Genomic DNA, 23599 nt, shown 5'->3' on the forward strand with positions numbered 1-23599 from the left:
CTCTGCCTCTATACCCTGTGTTGGGGGTATTGCCTCCTGCGAGGTGCACCCATGTGCTCATCCCCTCCTGTGGAGTGGCAGGTCCGTGAGGAGCAGGCTGCTGTTGCTGCTGGGGCTCATCTTGGTCGGAATCTGATGTCCAAGGTGAATCAGTATAAGTGACACCCATGTTGATCTGATAGATGCCAGGTAAAGTGGAGATCAGCAGCATAATTCTCCAATGTAATGAGAGTGACTTCCAATGTAACTTCCGAAGTTGTAAAATTACCTGCAAACTCCTGAAAGCAAACTCTCAGCACAAATGGTGTCAGCAAGCACCTTTCCCTTCAGCAAAGAAGGTGTGAGTATTTGAGATTTTTTTAAATTTTTTTTTTTACTATCAATTGTTTAACTCCCACAATGGCTGCTCTGCTCTCGCCCAGCTTTCATTGGTGAGGTTCAGCAAGCCCGTGAATCCCATGGACAGCCAGTAAAAGCTCCAACATCAGGTTAAAAAGGCTGTTAATAGCCTCTTAACGAACTCCCAACTACTTTAATTAGGTCACCCGGCTCTTCCGAGCGGGTCTCTGGCGCGCTGCGTAACGCGCCCGAGTAAAAAGCGGAAGCCGGCGAGTTGAAGCTGGCTTTCCGACACACTGTCAATTTCAGCGCTTTTAACTGCCCACACACTCGCAAACCTGCACTCTCTTCAAAGTAAAAATTCCGGCCCATGTCACAGTACTGCTCACTCATTGGTAGATTTATCCATTTGGACCATGTAGCTCATGGCAGCAGTGGATAGTTTATATGCATAACTCATGGTAAAAGAAGGGGATGCACACTGATGTTGTGGGTTGACAACATCAAGCAGTGGTGTGATGAAAACATTTCAACTTTTAGGCTTCAAACCCACAACAGAGGAGACGGACGTAACTCATTTAGACTTATGCAGCTGCAGCTTCCAATCCTCCTTAATGAAGGACAAACAGGTGAATGGCGTTCCTTCATTAAAGCTCCTACCACACAAGAGACAAAATTTCACCATTAATATGACTCCACTTTCTGGGTGCTACTCGGACTACCAAGGCCCCTATATGCCGGGCAGGAAGCATGTGCACATTTCCAGCCGGAAGTGCACTGCCTGCCACATTGGGCTAGGACAAACATGAGGCCTCCTTTACCCATGCGGCCTCCTTTACCCATGCCTGAAGCAGGTGTTAGCCCCTTATCTGCATAGGACCCAGCACCTGTTTCAGGATCCCTCCCGAAGATGGATTTGCCCTGAAGCACCCAGCACCAGCTGCACTCGGAGAAACCAGTCCTAGGGATCGCCTGCAACAAAGAAGGCAACTTACCCTAAATGTGGAGCTGGGAGGAGCAGGCGTGCTCCTCCCAACCTCACATCTAACACCCCTCGTGATCGCAGTCACTCCCAAACCCCTATCCCGAACTCCTGGCCTCCTCTGCCGACCACATGATCCAATTTCCAGACTTATGAACTCGACCCAACTTACCCGAGGGCCGCGGCGACACTATCCCGATATTACACAACTCTTCGCCACCAGGCTTCGATGCCACGTCGGCTCCATCATAATGAGGCCCAAGGCCCAATATCTGGGGAGCCTCGGGCCTCGCCATTCTGTCGCAGGGAATACATCCTGCGCCACCCCAAATTTCTAGGCCCATGATTGCAAGCTGCAGCTGCATAGGTCCAAATCAGAGTGTGCGTGTGAAAGAGAGCAAGAGATAGAGGCAGATACATGGAGGGCTGTGCGAATGGGTAGACTATCTGCTTGAAAAATGTGCCACAAAAAAAAACCTGCGGGAATCCTTTTCTTTTATGAAAGCCATTTCCTCAGTCCAATTTCATAAAAGCATATTAGCTTTTAGAATGCAATTACATCTTTAAAATTGTATAAAAGAAATAACTCTCGGGAGCTTGAACTTCATGATAATGGTCTCACTTACTCATTTTACTAATAAAACAGGTGTTTCTCGAGATATAAATGCATATATCAAATCAATTTAAGCATAAATGGTAACAGAACTGATTGCATACCTCTTCTGCAAGTTTTCTGTCAAAGGCTGGTATTCCTTCTAGTGGTGTCCAGATCTTGACGTCATAATCTATACCAGAGGATGCCAGAACTATGAAAAACAGAAGCAATAATTACATGTCAATGCACACTCAGGTCATTATTATAAAAGTGGGTTATGGCCAAAATATTTGTATGTGATAGACTGAATTCAGTTTTAGAAGCTCTACACTAGAGCTTCTACAATCAGCCCTCTATTTAGTCACGATAGTGCAGAAACGAGATCAGTGTGCACTTTTGTCATTCTGTCAATCGACTCAAGAGCCTTGTCACATGGAAAATGTTGATCCACCTTTATAATTTACATCCTAGAAATGATAACATGGAGCTGAAAGAGGACCATCCTAATGACCGTAGCATTTCCATTCTTCCTAAGTTGACTCATGATCATAGGTGCTCATTGCAAGAATCTGGTAATAAAAGCGTCAAAGGTTTTCTTCATGCATTAAAAAAACTGCTTTTAACATGAATAAAGTTTTTGAACATTGTTCTTTTTTCTCAGGCACATTTTTGTATCACCTATATACTTAAAAAATATATTTTTTTCTTTAATCTCGTCAAGCTTTCTGGTGATCTCTTTTGGTCTTTGATTAAAATTCTTAGTCAAACAGGACTTTTGGGACCACCGATCCTGTTGAACCAAACTCATCAATATTTTCAAATATTCTTCTACAGTCATGGCCGCCTCATGTCTGTCCTTGGACACTGAAAAGCTCCCTCATTTGGGTAATCACATCACTCATGCTATTCTGTTAGATCAGGAAAGTACCATTCGACCAATTACACAGAACTCTCCAATGTCAAGAAAACCCCAGGGCATTTAAGAAAAGGTTGTGCTTCTAAAATAATATTGTACTAGATCAACAAACCAAGGATGGGCAAAATAGCCCTTTATTGACATCAGTTTATTACTTTCTCAAGAATCTAACCAGCTGCTTGAATTTCACAGTCGATGCTCACAAACATGTCTAGGCCCACATTGACCAGAACAACCAATTCATCCATATCATGAAGATTCAGGGATCAGACATTCCATCTAAAAATAAGGGCCTAGAAATTCAGTGGCACCCCGTTTGGGACGCCAGCCTCGCCAGGGCGCTAAAAGTAGCGCCCCGGAAGTAGTCGCGGCTGCCCGCCGGAAATTCACTTTGCGCGCCCCAGAGGGAAGCTCGGCGCTACTCGAGGCGCCCCGCATCCCTCTTAGGGTGCTGCAGCTGAAGATCGTGGCGCAACGTGCGGCGCACTGCGGTATTGCAGGCCTTCCTCCCCTTCTTAAAGGGGAAGAGCCTTGTTCAGCACGATCGAGGATCGAGAGTGTCGGCAAAAGAGCCCGGCACCGAGGAGAAGTGCCGGGCTCTTGGAACACAGTTGGCACTCCGCGGGGGGGGGGGGGGGGGCTCAGGAGGCCGGGGACGGCAACGCGGAGAGGTGCTGGCAGGCGGCCAGCAAAAAAAATGGCCGCCCCGCACCTCTCCTTTAATTAGCACCTTTACCGCCGCAGGTAGGCCCCCCTGAACCGGTCGCAAATAGTGTCCAGCGTTAAAGCAGGGGGCGCAACTAAATATCGCGATCGGGGCGGTAGGGGGGCATTGTGCACACCGATGGCGTCATCGGTAGCGGCGCAGCGCTAACGGCTAGTGCCGCCATTAGCGTTCCGCTAAATTTAGCGGGAGGCATAGCCAGTGGCTTCCGACCCATTTAGCTCCCTCTTAAGGCGCTAACGGGTGGCGCAGCCCACTGAATTTCTAGACCAAGGACACTCTGACTGGTAAGTGAAATGCAACACTCTTTGGTGAACTGTCTCTGCCCTATCTAAATTAAATGTCACTTGACTGCAACACAACTACTTTAGTTTATACAGTGCCTTTAATATACAAAAATGTCCAAAAGGTGCTTAGCAAGGGGTACAGTCATCCTGCTAGCTAAATAGTTGTCAATTAATATATTTGCATAAATACTAACCTAGAAAACTAGCAATATCTCAACAGTTTACTTAAAGATGCCAGGCATTCTGGAGGGGGAGCGTGAACAGCCAGTTGTCGTGGTGCATATAGGTATCAACGATATAGGTACAAATCGGGATGAGGTCCTAAAAGCTGAATATAGGGAGTTAGGAGGTAAATTAAAAAATAAGACCTCAAAAGGTAGTAATCTCAGGATTGCTACCAGTGCCACGTGCTAGTCAGAGTAGAAATAGAAGGATATTTCAGGTGAATACGTGGCTAGAGGTATGGTGCAAGGGGGAGGGATTCAAATTCCTGGGACATTGGAACCGGTTCTGGGGGAGGTGGGACCAGTACAAACTGGACGGTTTGAACCTGGGCAGGACCAGGACCAATGTCCTAGGGGGGAGTGTTTCCTAGTGCTGTTGGGGAGGGTTTAAACTAAAATGTCAGGGGGTTGGAAACCTGTGCAGGGAGACAGAGGAAAGGGAAGCAAGGATAGAAGCAAAAGACAGGAAGGAGAAAAGAAAAAGTGGCAGTCAGAGAAATCAAGGGTGTAAATCAAACATGGCCACAGTAAATAATAATTCTAAAAGTTCCAAGAGTGTTAAAAAAACAAGCCTGAAGGCTTTGTGTCTTAATGCGAGGAGCATTCGTAATAAGGTGGATGAATTAGCTGCGCAAATAGATGTAAACAGATATGATATAATTGGGATTACGGAGACATACCTCCAGGGTGACCAAGGCTGGGAATTCATAATCCAGGTGTATTCAATATTCAGGAAAGACAGGCAAAAAGGAAAAGAAGGTGGGGTAGCATTACTGGTTAAAGAGATTAACACGATAGCAAGGAAGGATATTAGCTCCGATGATGTGGAATCTGTACGGGTAGAGCTGAGAAATACCAAGGGGCAGAAAACGTTAGTGGGAGTTGTATACAGACCCCCAAACAGTAATGCTGAGGTAGGGGATGGCATTAAACGGAAAATTAGAGATGCGTGCAATAAGGGCACAGCAGTTATCATGGGTGACTTTAATCTACATATAGATTGGGCTAACCAAATTAGTAACAATACTGTGGAGGAGGAATTCCTAGAATGTATACGGGATGGTTTCCTGGACCAATATGTTGAGAAACCAACTAGAGATCAGGCCATCTTAGACTGGGTATTATGTAATGAGAAAGGATTAATTAGCAATCTTGTTGTGCAAGGCCCCTTGGGGCGGAGCGATCATAATATGATCAAATTCTTCATTAAGATGGAGAGAGTGAAGTATTTGACTCCGAGACTAGGGTCCTGAATTTAAATAAAGGAAACTACGATGGATTGGGGAATGTTACTTAAAGGGTTGCCGGTGGATAGGCAATGGCAAACATTTAAAGATCGCATGGATGAACTACAGAATTTGTTCATCCCTGTTTGGCATAAAAATAAAACAAAAAAGGTGACTCAACTGTGGCTAACAAGGGAAATTAGGGATAGCATAAGATCCAAGGAGAGGACATATAAATTGGCCAGAAAAAGCAGCAAACCTGAGGATTGGGAGCAGTTTAGGATTCAGCAAAGGAGGACAAAGGGATTAATTAAGAGGGGGAAAATAGAGTGTGAGAGTAAGCTTTCAGGGAGCATAAAAACTGACTGTAAAAGCTTCTATAGATATGTGAAGAGAAAAAGATTGGTGAAGTCAAGCGTAGGTCCCTTGCAGTCAGAATCAGGGGAATTTATAATGGGGAACAAAGAAATGGCTGACCAATTAAATACATACAGGAAACTTTGTGCTATCCGGCACCGACGGGACCGAGCTGTTGCCGTTCCCTCAAAACTGCCGGACACACCAGCGTTAATGTTGAAGCATACGGAGCTTTTCATCTCCGTATCTGACAACAAACACTGTTGCTTAGCAACAGCTTCTAAACAGTCGGCCCGTACCTTGGAAGCGTCTCTCTGAAGCTGTTGCTAAGCTACAGAGACTTTGCAGAGCCTGACTGTTGGGGAAAAAAATGCCACGAGAAGAAAAAAAAAACTAAAAACGGCTCCTGATTTTTGCCGGCGGCTCGAGCTTGCCGGACATTTAGCCTCTGGATAACACAAAGTTTCCTGTACTTTGGTTCTGTCTTCACAAAGGAGGACACAAATAACCTCCCAGAGATGTTGGGGAACATAAGGTCCAATGAGAGGGAGGAACTGAATGAGATCAGTATTTGTAGGGAAATGGTGTTAGGGAAATTGACAGGATTGAAGGCCGATAAATCCCCAGGGCCTGATAATCTACATCCTAGGGTACTTAAGGAAGTGGCCCTAGAAATAGTAGATGCATTGCTGGTCATCTTACAAAATTCTATAGAATCTGGAACAGTTCCCATGGATTGGAGGGTAGCTAATGTAACCCCACTATTCAAAAAAGGTGGTAGAGAGAAAACGGGGAATTATAGACCGGTAAGCCTGACATCGGTAGTGGGGAAAATGCTAGAGTCCATTATGAAAGATGTAATAGCAGAGCACTTGGAAAACAGTGACAGGATCGGACAAAGTCAACATGGATTTACAAAAGGTAAATCGTGCTCGACTAATCTACTGGAACTTTTTGAGGATGTAACTGGTAGAATAGATAAGGGAGAACAGTGGATGTGGTGTATTTGGACTTTAAGAAGGCTTTCGATAAGGTCCCGCATAAGAGATTAGCATGTAAAGTTAAAGCACATGGGATTGGGGGTAAGGTACTGACTTGGATAGAGAACTGGTTGGCAGACAGGAAGCAAAGAGTTGGAATAAACGGGTCTTTTTCCGAGTGGCAGGCAGTGACTAGTGGGGTACCGCAGGGATCGGTGCTAGGACCCCAGCTGTTCACAATATACATTAATGATCTAGACGAGGGAACTAGATGTATTATCTCCAAGTTTGCAGACGACACAAAGCCGGGTGGGCGTGTGTGCTGTGAGGAGGATGCCGAGAAACTCCAGTATGATTTGGACAGGTTGGGTGATTCGGCAGATGCATGGCAGATGCAGTATAATGTGGATAAATGCAAGGTTATCCACTTTGGTGGCAAAAACAGGAAGGCAGATTATGATCTGAACAGCAATAGATTGGGAGAAGAGGAAGTGCAACGAGACCTGGGTGTCCTTGTGCATCAGTTGCTGAAGGTAAGCATGCAGGTGCAGCAGGTGGTTAAGAAGGCAAATGGTATGTTGGCCTTCATAGCGAGAGGATTTGAGTACAGGAGCAAGGATATCTTGCTGCAGTTGTACAGGGCCTTGGTGAGACCACACCTTGAGTATTGTGTGCAGTTTTGGTCGCCTTATCTGAGGAAGGATTTTCTTGCCATGGAGGGAGTGCAGCGAAGATTCACCAGACCGATACCTGTGATGGCAGGAATGACGTCTGAGGAGAGATTGGGTCAATTGGGCTTATATTCACTGGAGTTTAGAAGAATGCGAGGGGATCTGATTGAAACTTATAAAATTCTAACAGGACTAGACAGACTAGATGCAGGAAGGATGTTCCCGGTGGCGGCGGAGTCCAGAACCAGGGGTCACAGTCATTTAGGACAGAGATGAGGAGGAATTTCTTCACTCAGAGAGTGGTGAATCTGTGGAATTCTCTACCACAAAAGGCAGTTGAGGCCAATTCATTAAATATATTGAAGAAGGAGTTAGATATATTTCTTAAGGCTAAAGGAATCAAGGGATATGGGGAGGACGCAGGGACAGGGTACTGAATTTCGATGATCAACTATGATCTCATTAAATGGCGGAGCAGGCTCAAGGGTCGAATGGCCTACTCCTGCTCCTATCTTCTATGTTTCTATGTAAGATAGCCTTAAGTACAGGCCTACGATGTGTAAGCGATAGTCTTGGATCCAAATATCAGAAGGCAGTGAACATAACATAGTAGACCTATACACATACCATAGATAAATGTTAATATATCAAAATAGGCTTATAAATAACACAAGATTAATGCCAATAGCATATTTATATAAAGAACAATTAACCAATAAATAATGACAGGGGAACCAAGGTAACTTTTAGAAGTTTTCGATGGCCAGTTCACCTTTAATACCAGAACAGATCACCTCCATAATTAATTTATGCAAGCTATACTTTGTTAACTCAATATTCCCCTTAATTAAATTTCTCTGTGCAATTGTTTTCCCAAACATAACAAAGTAACAAACAGAAGCACAATTACACTTCCAGTCTGTCATGCTTTCTAAACTGTTAAGTCCCCTTATGTCCCAATCCCTGTATTACAATATTCCTCCCTTTCCTCATTAGTCTTGCTTTGCTGCTCTTTTAACCTGAGCGAAGACTCATTCAAGTATGTAAGGTACACGGTATAGGTAAATTTCCTATGAATTCAGGTACTCCTTTAGACCCTAGAAATTTTGAGCAGTCACAGACCATTGCCTAATTGCTGTCCACTGTGTTAACAAAGTATCTAACCTTCATTAAGTGTAGTACAGTAAACTAAGGTGGGGGTGGGGGGGGGGGGGGAGGTTGTTCCCAACGGTTATTTTAGCAAAAACATCAGCACGAGTACAAGCGATGCTTCTGTGTCACTGCATGAGGAATAATGAAAAAGATGGAACATGAATCACCAAAATTCACTACAAACCTGCCACAGCACACAGATTTTACTATTTGACAGTGAGGAGGTACCACAGGTACCAATATAGTAGCAACCTATCCATATTGAAAATGTGGGTAACCAACTGGTGACCAACAGCACATCTAGCTGTAATAAGCTAATTAGTAAGACATGGTGTGGTACCACCAGAGCAAAAAAATGCAGTATTGGAAGCTCTTTTCCTGGACCTTTCAGTCTCTTTGAAATTGGATTCTATTTCTCTATCTCTCATACACACTTTTTTTTTTTTTTTAAAAAGAAAAACCTCAACATAAAATTCAATTGAAAAAGCTAATTAAATTTGTCCTCTAGCTTTACTTGAAATAATTTTGAAAAACAACTGAGCAGAGACTGCGAGTAGCTGAAGAAAAACATTGTAGCAATTGGGCTGGACTAAATGCGGATTCATCCTGGGAAGTTGTGCACACTGAAAAAGAACTTTGAGTGATTTGATTGATGCATCAACAAAGTGTAATGGAGAAGTTTTGACAGAGTTTTTCCATAATAAATGTCGACATAAAAAGTGAATCAAAATTGACAGGAAGTGTGCACCATATTTTATAAAAATACACACACATTAGACATATAAATATATATGCACATTTTATTTGTGTATATATTATTTGTTTTCAATATGATTATTAGAATACAAGAACAGTCTATAATGGTGGTTTACAACCATTACCTTGTTTTGGAGCAAAAATTATATTATTCACATTTAGGAACAGTCATCATTCTATAAGAGTATGTTCCACATACAATGTACCTAATTAACTAGTAAAATAAGAGGGATTCTCTGTTGAAACAGACAGGAACTTCCCTTGCCAGGGAAAGGGTAGCCTAACACGAGGATCCTAAAACCTGGATTAAAACTGCTACAGCTATACACTGAAGTGGGTAACCCAGCTTGCCTGAAAATAATAGAAATGACTGGATCCAGTCATAGGGTAGGATTATGCTCTTGCTGAGCAAATTTTATGCTTTGTGTGCCTGCCTATTGGGGCAAGGCAATGGGAATGACTACCTCAATTCCAACCTTGCACAGAATTCAGGACCAAGTGCCTCCCTACTTGTCGATGCACCAGATCACTGTGGTGTTGTCCATCCACAGGAGGACTTACCTGTGTATTGTAGATGGAAGTGCTGTGTTTCAACGAGACTGCTCCAAGTTCCAACCTGTTGATGTGCCAGGTGGACTGAAATGATGTTCAGGTTCCCTGTACCCAGGTGGAAATCCTATCCAGAGAGGGAAGCATCAGTGATCAGGATGACAGGTATGCAACTGCGTACCCGCCAGAATATTGCCTTTGATTACCACCATTATGCTTCTGTTGGTGCAGAGGTAGAGGAACTATTGTCCCCCAATGAATTGCTCCTAAATGTTATAATAGGGATATATCTGCTTTTGTTTTGCTGTCTCTGTTATCCCATGATACAATATTTAATACTTCAGCCAGTTAGACAGGGTTGACACTTTGAACAGAACTTTTCTCATGTGGCACTCCAATGATATCATAAATATTAAACATTCCCTATTCATATAATCAGTGGCGCAGAACTTCATGATCCGAGATAACTTCATAATCCAGGCTCTATACAAATATCTGTTCCCCAACTACCTATAATCTGCATTTAAACATGGCAACAGGGAACAACTGAAAGATGCCAGAAAGGATACAGATACCTTCCTTCATTATCCCTGAATCATTATGAGGCAATTCCACAGAATATATTTCTCCTTCCTTCCACCCTCCATTTAACCATCATCGATGCAAGGAAGTGTATTTGGACCACCAATATACCACAACATTGAACTGAATATCAGATAAGGGACTACATAAAGTGCAATTGGCATCACTCCCCAACTGCTGACATAGGTCTTGTCTGTCACACCAGATGTTAAAATGTCATTGCACCCAAGAATCTGTTTTTTGACCGAAACATTTTGCCCACCGTAGTCTGGAGCCAATTAATTTCCTGGTAAGAAATTCAGACTTTACAACTAACTGTATCCTACAGAGATAATACTTGAGTGTTATAGGTATGAAATAATATTTGGCCTACATCTCCCTTTCCAAAGTACCACCACCCGTTCCCTCTCTCTTCAATTGAAAGAAACATTGATAGTGCTCTATTTTTCCAAAAAGATTTGAGAGACTTCTTGAAAAGCCAGATGGATGATGATGAGGAGGAGAAAGGTGAGGAAAGAGGGTGAGGAGAAGAGAAAGAAAGATGAAAGAACTTGCAGTTATACAGCAGCTTTCACAACCTCAAAATGTCCCACAGCACTTTACAGCCAATTAAATATTTTGAAGTGTAGTCACTGTTGTACTGTAGGAGATGCAGTAGCCAATTTGTACACAGCAAGGTCCCACAAAAAGCAACATGATAATGACCAGGTAATTTGTTTGAGTGATGTTGATTGAGAGATAAATATTGGCCTGGACAACGGGGACAATTTCCCATCTCTTCTTCGAAATTGTGCGATGGGATCTTTTACGTCCACCTGAGTGGGCAGACAGGGCTTCAGTTTAACGTCTCATCCGAAAGACGACACCTCAGACAGTGCAACACTCGCTCAGTGATGCACTGGAGTGTCAGCCCAGATTATGTGCTCAAGTCTTGGAAGTGGGACAAACCCACAACCTTCTGATGCAGAGGAGATAGTGCTACCAACTGAGCCACAGCTGACACTAGAAATGTGAGGAGGAGGGTGAGGAGAAGGAGGATGAGGAGCAGGGTGAGGAGAAAGGTGAGGAGGAGGGTGATAAGGAGAAAGACAAGGGTGAGGAGAAGGAAGAGGAAGAAGAACAACTTCTTACAATATTTCTTTAATGTGAAAAAAGTACCAAAATTCTTCACAGATTGGCATAAGGAGGACAGACAGCATGTCAGGAAAGGAGAGGTTAGGAGGGGATGACAAAATTCTTGGTTGAAGATGGGTTTTGAGAAGGGTTATTAAAGTAGCATGGAGTGGAGAGGTTTAGGGAGGGAATTTCAGAGAATAGGACCCAGTGGCTGAAGGCCCTGACACCAATGTTGGAGCAAGCGGAAGAAGTCAAAAGAACAGTGTTTTGGGGATATTTTGGAGTGAGGCCATTGAGTGATTTAAGGATGAGGATGAGGATTTTAAATTTAATGCACTGGAAGGATGGGGAGCTAATGCAGGTCAGCAAGGATGGAGCTGATGGGTTAGCAGCACTTAATGTGGGAAAGGAGACAGGTAGCAGAGTTTTGAACAACTTGGGAGTTTCATGGACAGTGGAAGATGGGAGGCCAGCAAGAGAGTTTTGGAATAATTGAGTCTGGAGATGAAGAAGACACATGAGGATTTCTTTCAATGGCAAAGGGGCTTACGGAGCAGAGGTGGACAGTGTCAGAGAAGTAAATAAGAAAACTTTGAGATTGAAAAGATAGGAATTCTTAAATTTAGCTCAGAATTGAACAGGATACAGTGGCCAGGGAGGGGCAGATGGATTCAGTGGCAAAGAAGCAGAGGCCAAAGACGATGGTTTAGGGTTTTCTTAATGTTGAGCTGGAAAAAGTAATAACTCATTCAGGACTGGATGTCAGACAAGCTATTTGACAGCAAAGCGGCAGTCAAGGGGTTGAAAGAGGTGGGGAGGGATAGAGCTGGGTGTTAACTGCTGATCCCATGATGCACTGCAGGTATAGCTTCCACCATTGAGACCACTGTTGAAATAAAACTAGATAGCAATGAGGAAAAACCTCTCAAAGAAACAAAAGTCAGAAATGGCTGCATTCGGGTCTTAAACCCTTTGGACATGTATACTAAACCTTTGACTTTGATCCAGATTCAAAGGTCCCTATCGGCTACATTCTCTTCAACTATTATCCCAAAGGGAATGTTGCTTACAATTTCCATTCTTGCCACTGAAACAGAAATTCATTTCAAGTAAGTTCTATATAAATATAGCTTAAAAAGAACAGTTTTAAAGTATAAACCACTGGGCAGGAAGGCAGATGTATAGATAATTGTTTTAGGAATGGTGTTACACTTCAATAGAACACACTTTTTCACTTTGTTTTTGCTTTAAATTTTTCCCCTTATCCCTTTTCTCCCAGGAGCAGGGACATATGCTGCAGTACAGTTCCACTAGGAGGAATGGTCTCCAGTAATTTACCCAAGTGACCTGGACAGCAAGTGTTGTCTGGGCATTGAACCATTGGCACCATCACAATCCATCTCTGTCCTCATCCAGTGTCCACACTGTCTCTTTCAGGGCTCACTGGGCAGTGGTCAGAAGTTCTTTTCTCTCCCTCACCTGGGAACACGGAGACCAAACACGAGTCTGTGCAAAGTGATTCCCCTTCTCACCAATGCTACAGGTGTAATGTAAAGGCAGTCTAAATCTGGAGTCAGGGCCTGATCCAACATCAGAGCAAGTCTCCCTTGGAGGAGGGAGTCTTACCCCGCTTCAAAATCAGGTCAGGGCTGAATCCCACATTTACACTACACAAGTTTGTCAGTGCCAAGTGGAAATCGCTTTGCACAGATGCTAAATGTTTAATTTAAATGCACTGATAATGACCATCCTGTTGCCCCAATTGAGACTGGCCAAGTGGAAACCAGTGAATGAAACTGGTCTGTGTAGTTTAGCGCTTTACCTTCGAACCATGGCCCCCTCATATTTCCCCTTTTAGAATTGGCACGAGTTCACTATTAGCACTCCAAAAGGTAGGGAAAAATATTGCTTTTTGCAGAGGAATTGACTACTTACTTGGATCAAAAGGATGAGGCTGTAGACAGTTCACCACATGGTTGTCAGCTTCCAATAGCATCAGTAACTCAGCTGTCTGCCGATCCCAGATGAATATGTGACCACAGTCTGAGCCACTAATTACATAATAACTACCCCAGAAGTTGGCTTCTTTGATCTGAACCCAAAGACAGTCAATTATCATTGTGTATTTCAACAGCAAAAATGCCTTTTTATATTTTTTATAAAGACAGTTTTACAAGATTTATTTACCATTGTTCTTGAGTTACGGTGGCCTTTGTATACCATTTTTATTGCAGGTTTTCTTATGTTTTGAGTCTCCAGCTCCTCCATTTCCTTCTTTTCTTTTCTCCTTCTGAATAACTCCTGAATACGGGCTGCTGCAGTACGTCTAAGTATCACGTGTTGTAATTCAGTACAAAAGTTTAAGACAAAGGAGAGAAAAAAAGTTAATTAGTTGTTTCACTAAAAAAATCTTAACCTTAATCTTAGCCTGTCTTAACCTGTTATTCAGAACAGTCATACAATTTCAAAAATTATTAAGCTTTGCAGCAACAACTTGCATTTAAAATAGTTCCTTTAAAGTGAAAAACATCCCAGGGCACTTCACAATGGAGATAGATAGGAAAACGGACACTGAGGATATAGCCAAGGATTCCTCCTTATCCTTTGCAGTGGTGTAGATTCTTGGCATCACTTATATTAGGTCAGTAAGAGCAATCCAAAAGGATATGCCTTCTCTGTACATGAGGTGCACTAGGTCCACATTCTGCTGTAATTACACAGCAGCACTGCTCAAAATTAAAGAACTGGCTAGTACAAGGTGGTGTAATGCCGTGCCACAATCTTGGGAGCCCCACTTTCAGGTTTTTCTGATGAACTCCATAGGGAGCAACATTTGGTTCTGCCTTTAAAATAACCTCACCCAGTATCTTATCTGAAATAAAGTTACTTTCAGAGATGGGAATTAAAGGTCTCAGTAACTTTAGATAACATGACTACAATGCTAGGATTTCTCCAATTCAAAAACTATGCACTATGAAAATTAACAACAATATACATCAGTTGAAGCAGACTGCTAGATAGAGTCCATTTGTTAGCTATTCTGTGTTCAGTTCTTCATTACAATGTGTGTCTGTTAGTTACTACTTCAATCATAAAAAAATTAAAGACACTGAAAACGTCTCAGTTTGAAAATAGTACTTCAGGCTGGTAAGAAAAAAATGAACTTGTATTTATACAGTGCATTTCGACCTCAGAGTATCCCAAAGCGCTTCACATCCAAATAAGTACTTTTGAACCATAGTTACTGTTATAAAGTAGGGAAACGCTACAAGCCAACTTGCACAGAGCAATGTCCCACAAGCAGCAATGAGATAAATGACCGGATAATCTATTTTAGTGGTGTTGGTTCAGGGATAAATGTTAGGCAGGACACCAGGAGAACTGCCTTGGTGTTCTTCAAACAGTAACATGGTATCTGTTACATCCACCTGTTTAACATCCCATCTGAAAGACGGCACAGCATCCACTCAGTGCTGCACTGAAGTATCAGCCTAGATTATGTGTTTAAGTCTCTGGAGTGGGGCTCGAATCCACAACGTTTTGACTTTGAAGCAAGAGTGCTGCCACTAAGTGAAAGCTGACACTTGGTAATGGTGAAAGTAGAGGCACAAGCAATCTCAGGAGCATATCCTCAGTTAAGACTGGAAGCACAATTTAGCCAATGAGAATTCTGCATTTCCGGTCATGATTAGTTTCTTATTCATTTGAAGGGTGACTTATAATTTGTATTGTTAGGGCCAGATCTGTATTGAAGACAGCATGACTAATGTTTTAAGATACTACAGTTACATACAGTACTGAAAGCAAGTAATTTAATACAAGCTATGGCAGCATTTAAAATGAGAATTGAAAAAAGATAATTCAGACTCTCTTCACAGAAGCGTAATCAGACTAAAATTGAGGCCTAGCCAAAAGGAGGAGATATTTTTGGCCAGAATTTTCCCCTAAAAAAGGGTGGGTTTGGAGCGTTGGAGCAGTTAAAATGTTAAAAATGGGATTCCAGACTTGATCCCGTCTCCAACCCACCCACTTCCGGTTTTGCCAGGGGGCAGACGACCAACCCGTTCCCAGGAGGGCGTTACCTCAATTTAAATATTGTAATGAGGCGGGAAGCCTCTTTTTCCCCGTTCATTTTGTGTTTAGCTGCCTGTGGCCGGGTTTCACACAATTTGTGAAACCCGGCAGTTAGAGAGAGGCGGGGACTGCTGCATCCAGGAGGTAAGTGGCTTTATACCTACCTCCTGGATCCAGGGTCACGACCATACCCATCCCCCGCAATCAGAGACCCCCCACGAGGCCTCTGATCATCCCCCAAGACTCCCTCCCCCCCCCAATGATGATGATGAGGCCAGACACGATCCTCCAGAAGATGCGAGGGCAGCCAGGAAAGCATTGGAATAGTCCAGTTTAAAGGCATGGGTGTGTGCTTCGGCAGCAGATGGGCTGATCCAGGGACAGGGACTGGCAAGTTACGGAGATGGAAGTAGGTGCCTTTGTGATGACGAAGATATTGATTCGGAAACTTACCTCGGGGTCAAATAGGAAGGCAAGGGTATGAACAGTTGGTTTCAAGCTGAGACAGTGGATGGGGAGGGGCTGGGATCGGAGGCGAGGTTACGGAGTGTGTGGCAGGTGACGAAAATGATGGCTTCAGTCTTCCCAATGTTTAACTGGAGGAAATTACAGCTCATGCAGGACTGGATGTCAGACAACACAAGAGGGGTGGTGGAGAGGTAGAGCCAGGTGTCATCATGTGGAAGCTGATTCCATGGGCCGGAATTTGCGGTTGGCGGCGTACCTCTGGAGTACGCCTCCGACTTGAAAAAAAAAATACAAACCTACCTGCTGGCTCCTGGGCTTCGGAGACTTCGGGTCCTGGGCCTCCAGGCATACGCCTGTGTAAAGGCCCACGAATCCCAGGGACGCAGGCGGTTCGGAAGCGTCCCTGGGATCACGTAGGCCAGGTCCACCTATCAGAAAGGAGGATTCCATTGCTGTCATTTCCAAACAGAATCCCCGAATGACAAGTAATGGGATCCCCAAATAATTAAAGAATTTACACAATTCTAATAAAAATAAATGTTCCTATTTTCACATTTAATTAAAAGTCCCTTTAATGAAGCATTTAAAATAAGTTAATTTTTTGAGAAATAATTTTAAAACATTTTAATCCAGGCCAAAATTTACATACACTTAATTAAGTGTTTGTGTATGTTTTTTACTTTTTAAATTTTAATTTAACATTCCTAACGTTGGTAAAAGCAGGCCCTATGCCTGTTTTTACTAGGTGTAAGGGTTTTGTGTGCATTTGCTGGGCAGTAGTTGGGTAAATGCCCAACTCTGCGCCAGTGAAATTGTTTTTGGATCGCAGGCGGATGATCTGTCAAGGTGAACAGTGCATGCGGAAACCCGGAACTTGCGGGACTTTTACAAGGCTTACGATGGCATACGCCGTCACAGAGACTGCGATTTCAGGACCCATGTCTTCGGTTGATGTTGCCTAGGAGCAGCATGTAGATGAGGTAGCATAGGGAGCCAAGGATAGATCTTTGGGGAACTCCAGAGGTAATGGTGCAGGAAGAGACGTTGTTGCTGGAAATACTCTGGCTACGAATGGAAAGGTAAGAGTGGAACCAAGCAAGGACACTCCTTCTCAACTGGACAATGGAGGAGAGACATTGGAGGAGGATTGTGGGGCCAAATGTGTCAAAGGCTTAAGACAGGTCGAGGAGGGATAGTGCCCACGGTCACAATCACATAGAATGTCATTTGTGACTTTGATTAGGGCTGTTTCAGCGCTGTGACGGGGCGGAAACCTGATTCAAGAGGTTCAAACATAGAGTTGTGAGAAAGATGGACGTGGATTTGGGATGTGACAACACGTTTAAGGACTTTGGTAAGGGAAGAGCTCAGTATTACTGTGATTAATCACACTGGCACCAAGAGCGAACATAAAACTAAACCCGTTGCATTAAATTCTGCCATGTGGACTCACACAATGGCTACAGTTGAATTCCTCAGGAGTCTTCATAGAACTTGATGTAACATACAAGAGCCAAGTCATCCTACTTCTTTCTCATGTCAATCCTCTGATGCCAGGGAACAGCTGTTCTCTGTGAAGCCTCTGGGGCTTCAACATATCCCTTAGTGAAACTAGACACATTACTCATGGTACAGTCTGACCAGAGCAGTATACAATTCCAGTACAACATTCTATGGCTTATACTCTACTCAATGAGCAATATAATTCAGCTTTCTATTCCTTTTGTTAATTGCTACTCTGCAGTGACTGCATCTGCTAAGTAATGAGACTAATTCCCATGGCTCTCTTTCAATTTCAGCCCTAGCACCATTCATTATTATAAAAGTCATCCATTTTTTCATCCAATGTGCAGTACCTTCCAGCCAATTATAGATTTTATCTGGCTCGCCTTTCTTGGTTACCTAATCCAACTTGATTGCTCTCCCTAGTTTTAACCAATTTGTTTTGCTATTTTGAATCCAAGTTGTTGATGTAAATTAGAATCAGTAGGAGTCCCAGCACTAGTTCCTGTAGCTATCCACACAGTGCATAATCCTCACCTCAACATCACACCCAATGGGAAGCTGAAGGACATTTATCTTAACTCTATCATAAGCTAATCCATCTTTAATTAAAGTTGTTTAGATAACACAAAAAAGTTGTTCATTGTTAAAGGTACATTTGTCCGTTATTTGCCCAATTAAACTAAATTTAACACACATATTTGTTAAATTATTAAAGTATCCATTTCTATAATTTTCTAAAAAAAAGTACGCTGTGACAAATTTAATTTGAATAAAAATGAAGCAAGCAATGCAAATTTGAATGCAGGTATGATTTTTGCTCAAGTATAAGTGCAGGTTTATACTGACAGACCTTTAAAACCAAGCTAGCAAAGCAAGCTTTGATGGAGCAAAATTCCTCTGTCTCTGTCCCTTCCTCAGCTTAACTCATTTTGTGTTCAACTTTCTACTAAAACAATTACCTCCTAAAAGAAACCAGGATACTATGTTGATTAGGATTGCACGATGAGCAGTGGCTGGATTTTATATTTTCCAATAAGAAAAATCTTTACGTGCTCCCAGCAAGGTAGTGATATTCAACTGGAAATCCAAGTTACCTCCTGCACACCAGTACAACTGTATTGTGAATGAACAGTCCAATATGATCTGTAAACTTTCATTAGTCTGTTAAACTATTACATGCAAACTTAGTCCAAGGTGGCATTAGTATCTTTATTTTTTTTTATCAAGTCTTATGTTAATACTATACAAACAAATCAGAGTTACAGAGCATAAGTAACACTTAGACCATGAAGAGCACATGCCATTAGGGTAATGAAAGTATGCGACAGGCAGTGGGGTTAAAATGGACAATACTGATAAATAAATTGACCAATTAAGATTGAAGAGACTGTATTCCTTCGCCCCCCCTCCAAGCACATCCAGACCAAAGATGGTCAGTCAATACAGTGGTTAAATGATGCTCACCCTATGCCACTACAGGTTGACTTTAGTCCTGAAGATGATCAATAATTTAACTTTATTTTTCAGCCTTCTTGTCACCTTAAGGAACTGGTCCTGCTGTGATATGATACCACAGGCGCCAGCTGACTTCCAACCAAAAGGGCATCACAGTTGAGCCCAGCCTTGTCCTCATCTGGGATCCACACCTGAACACTTTCCAGTGGGTGGTCACTAAAATTTACATTTTGTCAACTATCAGCTGATTGATGACATGGGATGATCACAGAATAGCATCTCCTGAAAGAGAAGCCATATCACAGAGGCAGGGAACTGAAACAGATGAAATCAGAAGAGAAACTGAGGAGCCAAGCTCTCCTACTCAAGTTACTGTTGTAAAACTCTACTGGGTTTTGATGTCATGTTTAATAAAGTGCAATATTTTCCCAAGCATTTATCAAATAGTGGGTTTTTAAGAACCATAATTAAAGGATTAGATTAGAGAGATTCAAAAGGTATCAAAGCAGGCTATAGTGTGAGCAATGGGAGTACAAACTATTTAAAAAATTGTTTTCCCAGTGGAAAGTGCAGACTGTTGCTAGGGTACAGTTCTATGATCACTGACAGCTCCCTGGTACCTCAACCAAGTAGCCATTGTACATTAGTTTACATACAGTCAGGGGATTGCCATATGCATGTATGGGTGGTGAGTTAATGTGAAGGAAGGCAAGGGGAGAGGAAGGCAGAGAAATCAGAGGAGATGGGGCAGGATGAGTTTATATACAGATTCAATTCTCCAAGGATGAGGAGCTCTGTGTAGTGACCAAGAATAGCCTGCATGTAAAAATATACTTTGCCATACATTAGGGAGACTAAATACAGATTGCATGATCATTTTGATAAACATCTCCATTCTATTCACAATTGTGATCCTGACTTCCTCGAGCTCACCACTTCAATTTCCCATTCTATTTCCAATCTGATCTTTCTGTTTTTGGCCTCCAGAGCGAGGTTATTCTTTTCTCAAGTTTTTAAAATCCTGAATAGGATGGAAGTGTAAAAATACTGTAACCTCTTGGGATCTAGATTCAAATCTTGCCAAAACAAAAATGGCATGAAATGTTTTATTTTTCTGATGATTGTGTATGGCTTTAAGTGAAGAGAGTCAAATCAGCCTCATCACAATTCTCTGTCAACATAATTCCATAAATGTGGATTGTGGAGTTATTTTTGCAATCATATAGATAAAGGCCAAAGAAAATGTTTTGTTGAAAGTGCCACCCTGGTATGCTACAGGTGTAATTAAATTGAGATTTCAGGACATTGGTATGGAGATGCAGGTAGAAGCTCTGTAGAGTAGAAAATACTGATAATAACTGCAAATGCTTAATGCGCTGTATGACACTCCCTGTTTGCAATTTAAAGAGACATGAACCCATTTAAAATAAATGGTAAATACGATTGCCAGAATAGCAGACAGAGGAATGTCATATGGGCACATCAAGTGCCCACTTGCTAATATTGCCAAGAGTAATTTATTCCCTTAAATCTTCAGTATCTGACTTGGAATTGCTTGATAAATTATATATCACCAGTAAGTACTAGTTCAAACAGCTTATATTAGTTTGCACCATCTTTCCTCACCTTAATTAACACATAGGCAGGAAATAGAAGGAGCACTGTCTCTTCAAGAGTAATCATGGGTTATATGAGAAAAATATGGTTTGAACTGATAAATTCCAATCTTCAGTACTGTTAAGTAGATAGAATTACCTCATTCTATCACCCACTGCCATTCCTCTGAAAGTAAATCTATCAAGGAGAAAAAGAATAAGGGCTCAGGTTATACACGAGCAGCCTTGGGTGTCATAAAGCTGACGCCACATTCCCAATCCCTGTCAACATTATTGGAATGAAACATTTCAGATAAGTTCCTTAAATGACAGTCCAACTGTTATGGCACCTCGAATGTTTTACATTTTAATGATCAATGAAAATTCTTACAGGAGTAGAAATGGTTCAAAAAGATTCAAGTCCAAAGCTGCAATGCCAGCCCCATTTCTTTGCTTTTTTATATTACATGTATGTATATAAAATCTTTAAGCAGACAACTGAGCAGCCCAAACATTATGGTTGCCCATTGTTTATAACCATCTGGTAACAGCCCGTTGATGCTATGAAATTTGAGATCAGATCTATTTTGGTGCACTATTCAGGATTTTACTTTGATCAGAAATTCTATGGACTCAGTACCAAATTGTAAAAAAACTTTGTATCTGTACACTTGTGCTTCTCTGCCAGCTCCTAAAACCATCCAATTGATGTTTTTCAATTTGGCAGGTATAAATGAACTGAATTCAAAAGAGAATTAAATGTCTGTATTAATACTAAACAATGTATTAATGTATTTCTAAGTGAAAGATTAATGGGTCTTTGTTCATCAGATACTCTTACATGATACAGGGAGGAGCCAAAGTGTACTTCATGATTGGTTTTCCTTGTATTTAAAAAGGTAGCATTTTGTATATGCTAAAATTTTATTAAAGTAAAGCCATCACAAGTGACATTTAGTTATTTATAATAAAAGCAGCAAATGCTGGAAACACTCAGCAGGTCAGGCAGCATCTGTGGAGAGAGAAACAGAGTTAACGTTTCAGGTCAATGACCTTTTGTCAGAACTAGAAAAAGTTATAGATGTAACAGGTTTTAAGCAAGTAGAGGCAGGGAAAGGGGGGGGGGTGGGTGGGGAGGAAAGAACAAAAGGGAAGGCCTGTGATAGGGTGGAGAGATTAAATGACAAAAGGGATGATGATGCAAGGCGAAAGGAGATGGTAAGTGGGACAAGTAAAGATACAAAAGATGGGTCTAGAGGAGGTGTTAATGGGAATATCAAAATCATCAGTGACAACTGCCGTCTGAATAAATGGGGGCAGAGGTTATGATCTGAAATTGTTGAACTCAATGTTGAGTCTGAAAGGCTGTAAAGTGCGGTTAGAGGTTAGATGATTAGTTATTTATGTTTGTTCCCAGTTTATATATACTGCTTAATAAGGTTTTTTTTAAAATTCTATACTTGATGGACTGTTTAGTTTTATTGGCAATACACAGACACACAATAAAGACATTTTTGGATCATTTCAAAACATAAGATCCTACTAAAAAAGCTATTTCTGCACATTTGAAGCAACCCAAAAATAGTATAACCATTGCAGTGGACATGTACTTCCATCATCATCTTTAGTCCCTTGAACTAACTGTTCAAGGTACTCCTGGCTTGCAAATGAGAAAAATTAGGCTACTACTTTTTTTTATATAAATGGCTCATGATCATGACTTTTAAGCTACAGGTAGTAGGCAATAAAAGGTACTGTTTGAAACAAATACTTTGCATACATACAAATCACGTAAATTTAAACTGGTCGGTTTTTCAAGGTTAAAATACATTTCTAAAATATGAACATGCATCCACATGCCCATTGTACGGCATTTGAAAATGTTCAATGTGTTACAATTATTGAAAGTTAATTGAAAGTGATTTAAAATGACTCACTTAGTTTTGATTATGCAATAAAACCACGTGGTATTTACTGTACAATAAAGTTGAAGATGAATTTTGCTACGCTTAGTAACATCTCACAGTTTTAAAATTTTGGACAATCTGGTCCCTGCACCCTCTTCATCCAGCTCGTTGCCTTTGTCCTTAGCACTTTTTATATTATTTCTTTTAAAAATATTGTAAAGAAAAACAGTCACTTAAATTGTGTACCAGCAAAAGAGTGCAGAACATAATCAATAACTTGCATTTATATAGAGCCCTCAATGTAAATAATGTCCCATGGCATGGCACAGATAACTGTAAGGAAAACAGACAGGGGTTAGGAGACATGATTGAAAGCTTGATTGAAGAGATGAGTTTTGAGATTTTTTTATTTTTTTATAAAAGAGAGTGATGTGGAGAGGCAGAGAAGTTTAGGGACAGAATTTCAGAGAATAGGACCCAGGGGCTGAAAGGCACTGCTGCAAATGATGGGGTAGAGAGACTGGGGATGTAAAATTAGCCAGAGTCACATGATTCGAGTGTTCAGGGGTGGGGATAGAGAGTGCATAGATTGGGTGGGGCAAGGGCATTCTAATCTGCCAACTAGCATTCCATCACTTGATTGAAACAGAATATTTGGGAGATTGTATCAACCCTCATCTCTGTTATGGAAACATGGGAATTCCTCTCAAGGAATATACAGATAAAAATAGTCAAGAATGAGCAAACACCCTGTAGCCCAAGAATACTGTTCAATGTAGTAGTCCTTCAGCTTCACGAGTAAATGGGGAAGACAGGTAAACATAAATGTTATAAATGAAACCTTCAACACTGTAATAGCAGTGTGGATACGGTTTAGAAAATATAGTGATGCCCTCATATTCTGAAACTCAATTTGCCATTAAAATTGATGATACTTAAGATAAAACATATGGGCCTAGAAATTCAGTTGGGCGCGGCAGCCGTTAGTGCCTTAGGAGGAGTAGATTTCGAGCGCTAGGCGCTTAGCGGCCGGGCGCAGCGCGATCTGCGCCTCGCCCCAACTTCAGTACACATTTAGCGCCGGCGCAAAGTCTTAGCGCGCGCCCTGCTGCGCGCGCACATCATGACGTCATTTGCT

The 23599-nt window shown here is 41.8% G+C and overlaps 1 protein-coding gene across 9 annotated transcripts in view; it reads right to left on the reverse strand.

Annotated features, from left to right (window-relative positions):
• The window catches only part of dcaf6 (ddb1 and cul4 associated factor 6), a 176055-nt gene that overhangs the window by 12835 nt on the left and 139621 nt on the right, over nucleotides 1-23599 (reverse strand). For 7 of the 9 annotated variants that reach the window (XM_086006714.1, XM_086006716.1, XM_086006719.1 and 4 more), the window contains 4 exons: nucleotides 20715-20753; nucleotides 13644-13782; nucleotides 13392-13548; nucleotides 2039-2127 (listed from right to left, as the gene is read on the reverse strand). In XM_086006714.1, coding sequence (XP_085862840.1) covers nucleotides 2039-2127; nucleotides 13392-13548; nucleotides 13644-13782; nucleotides 20715-20753 — 424 coding nt within the window. Of the gene's footprint in view, nucleotides 1-2038; nucleotides 2128-13391; nucleotides 13549-13643; nucleotides 13783-20714; nucleotides 20754-23599 lie in introns of those variants that run through there. The other 2 variants (XM_086006711.1, XM_086006718.1) reach the window with 2 other exon arrangements.

The sequence above is a fragment of the Somniosus microcephalus genome, chromosome 14 (genome assembly GCF_052327205.1).
Source record: "Somniosus microcephalus isolate GS21.2 chromosome 14, FLI_Smic_1.0, whole genome shotgun sequence".
In the NCBI taxonomy this organism is placed as follows: domain Eukaryota; kingdom Metazoa; phylum Chordata; class Chondrichthyes; order Squaliformes; family Somniosidae; genus Somniosus; species Somniosus microcephalus.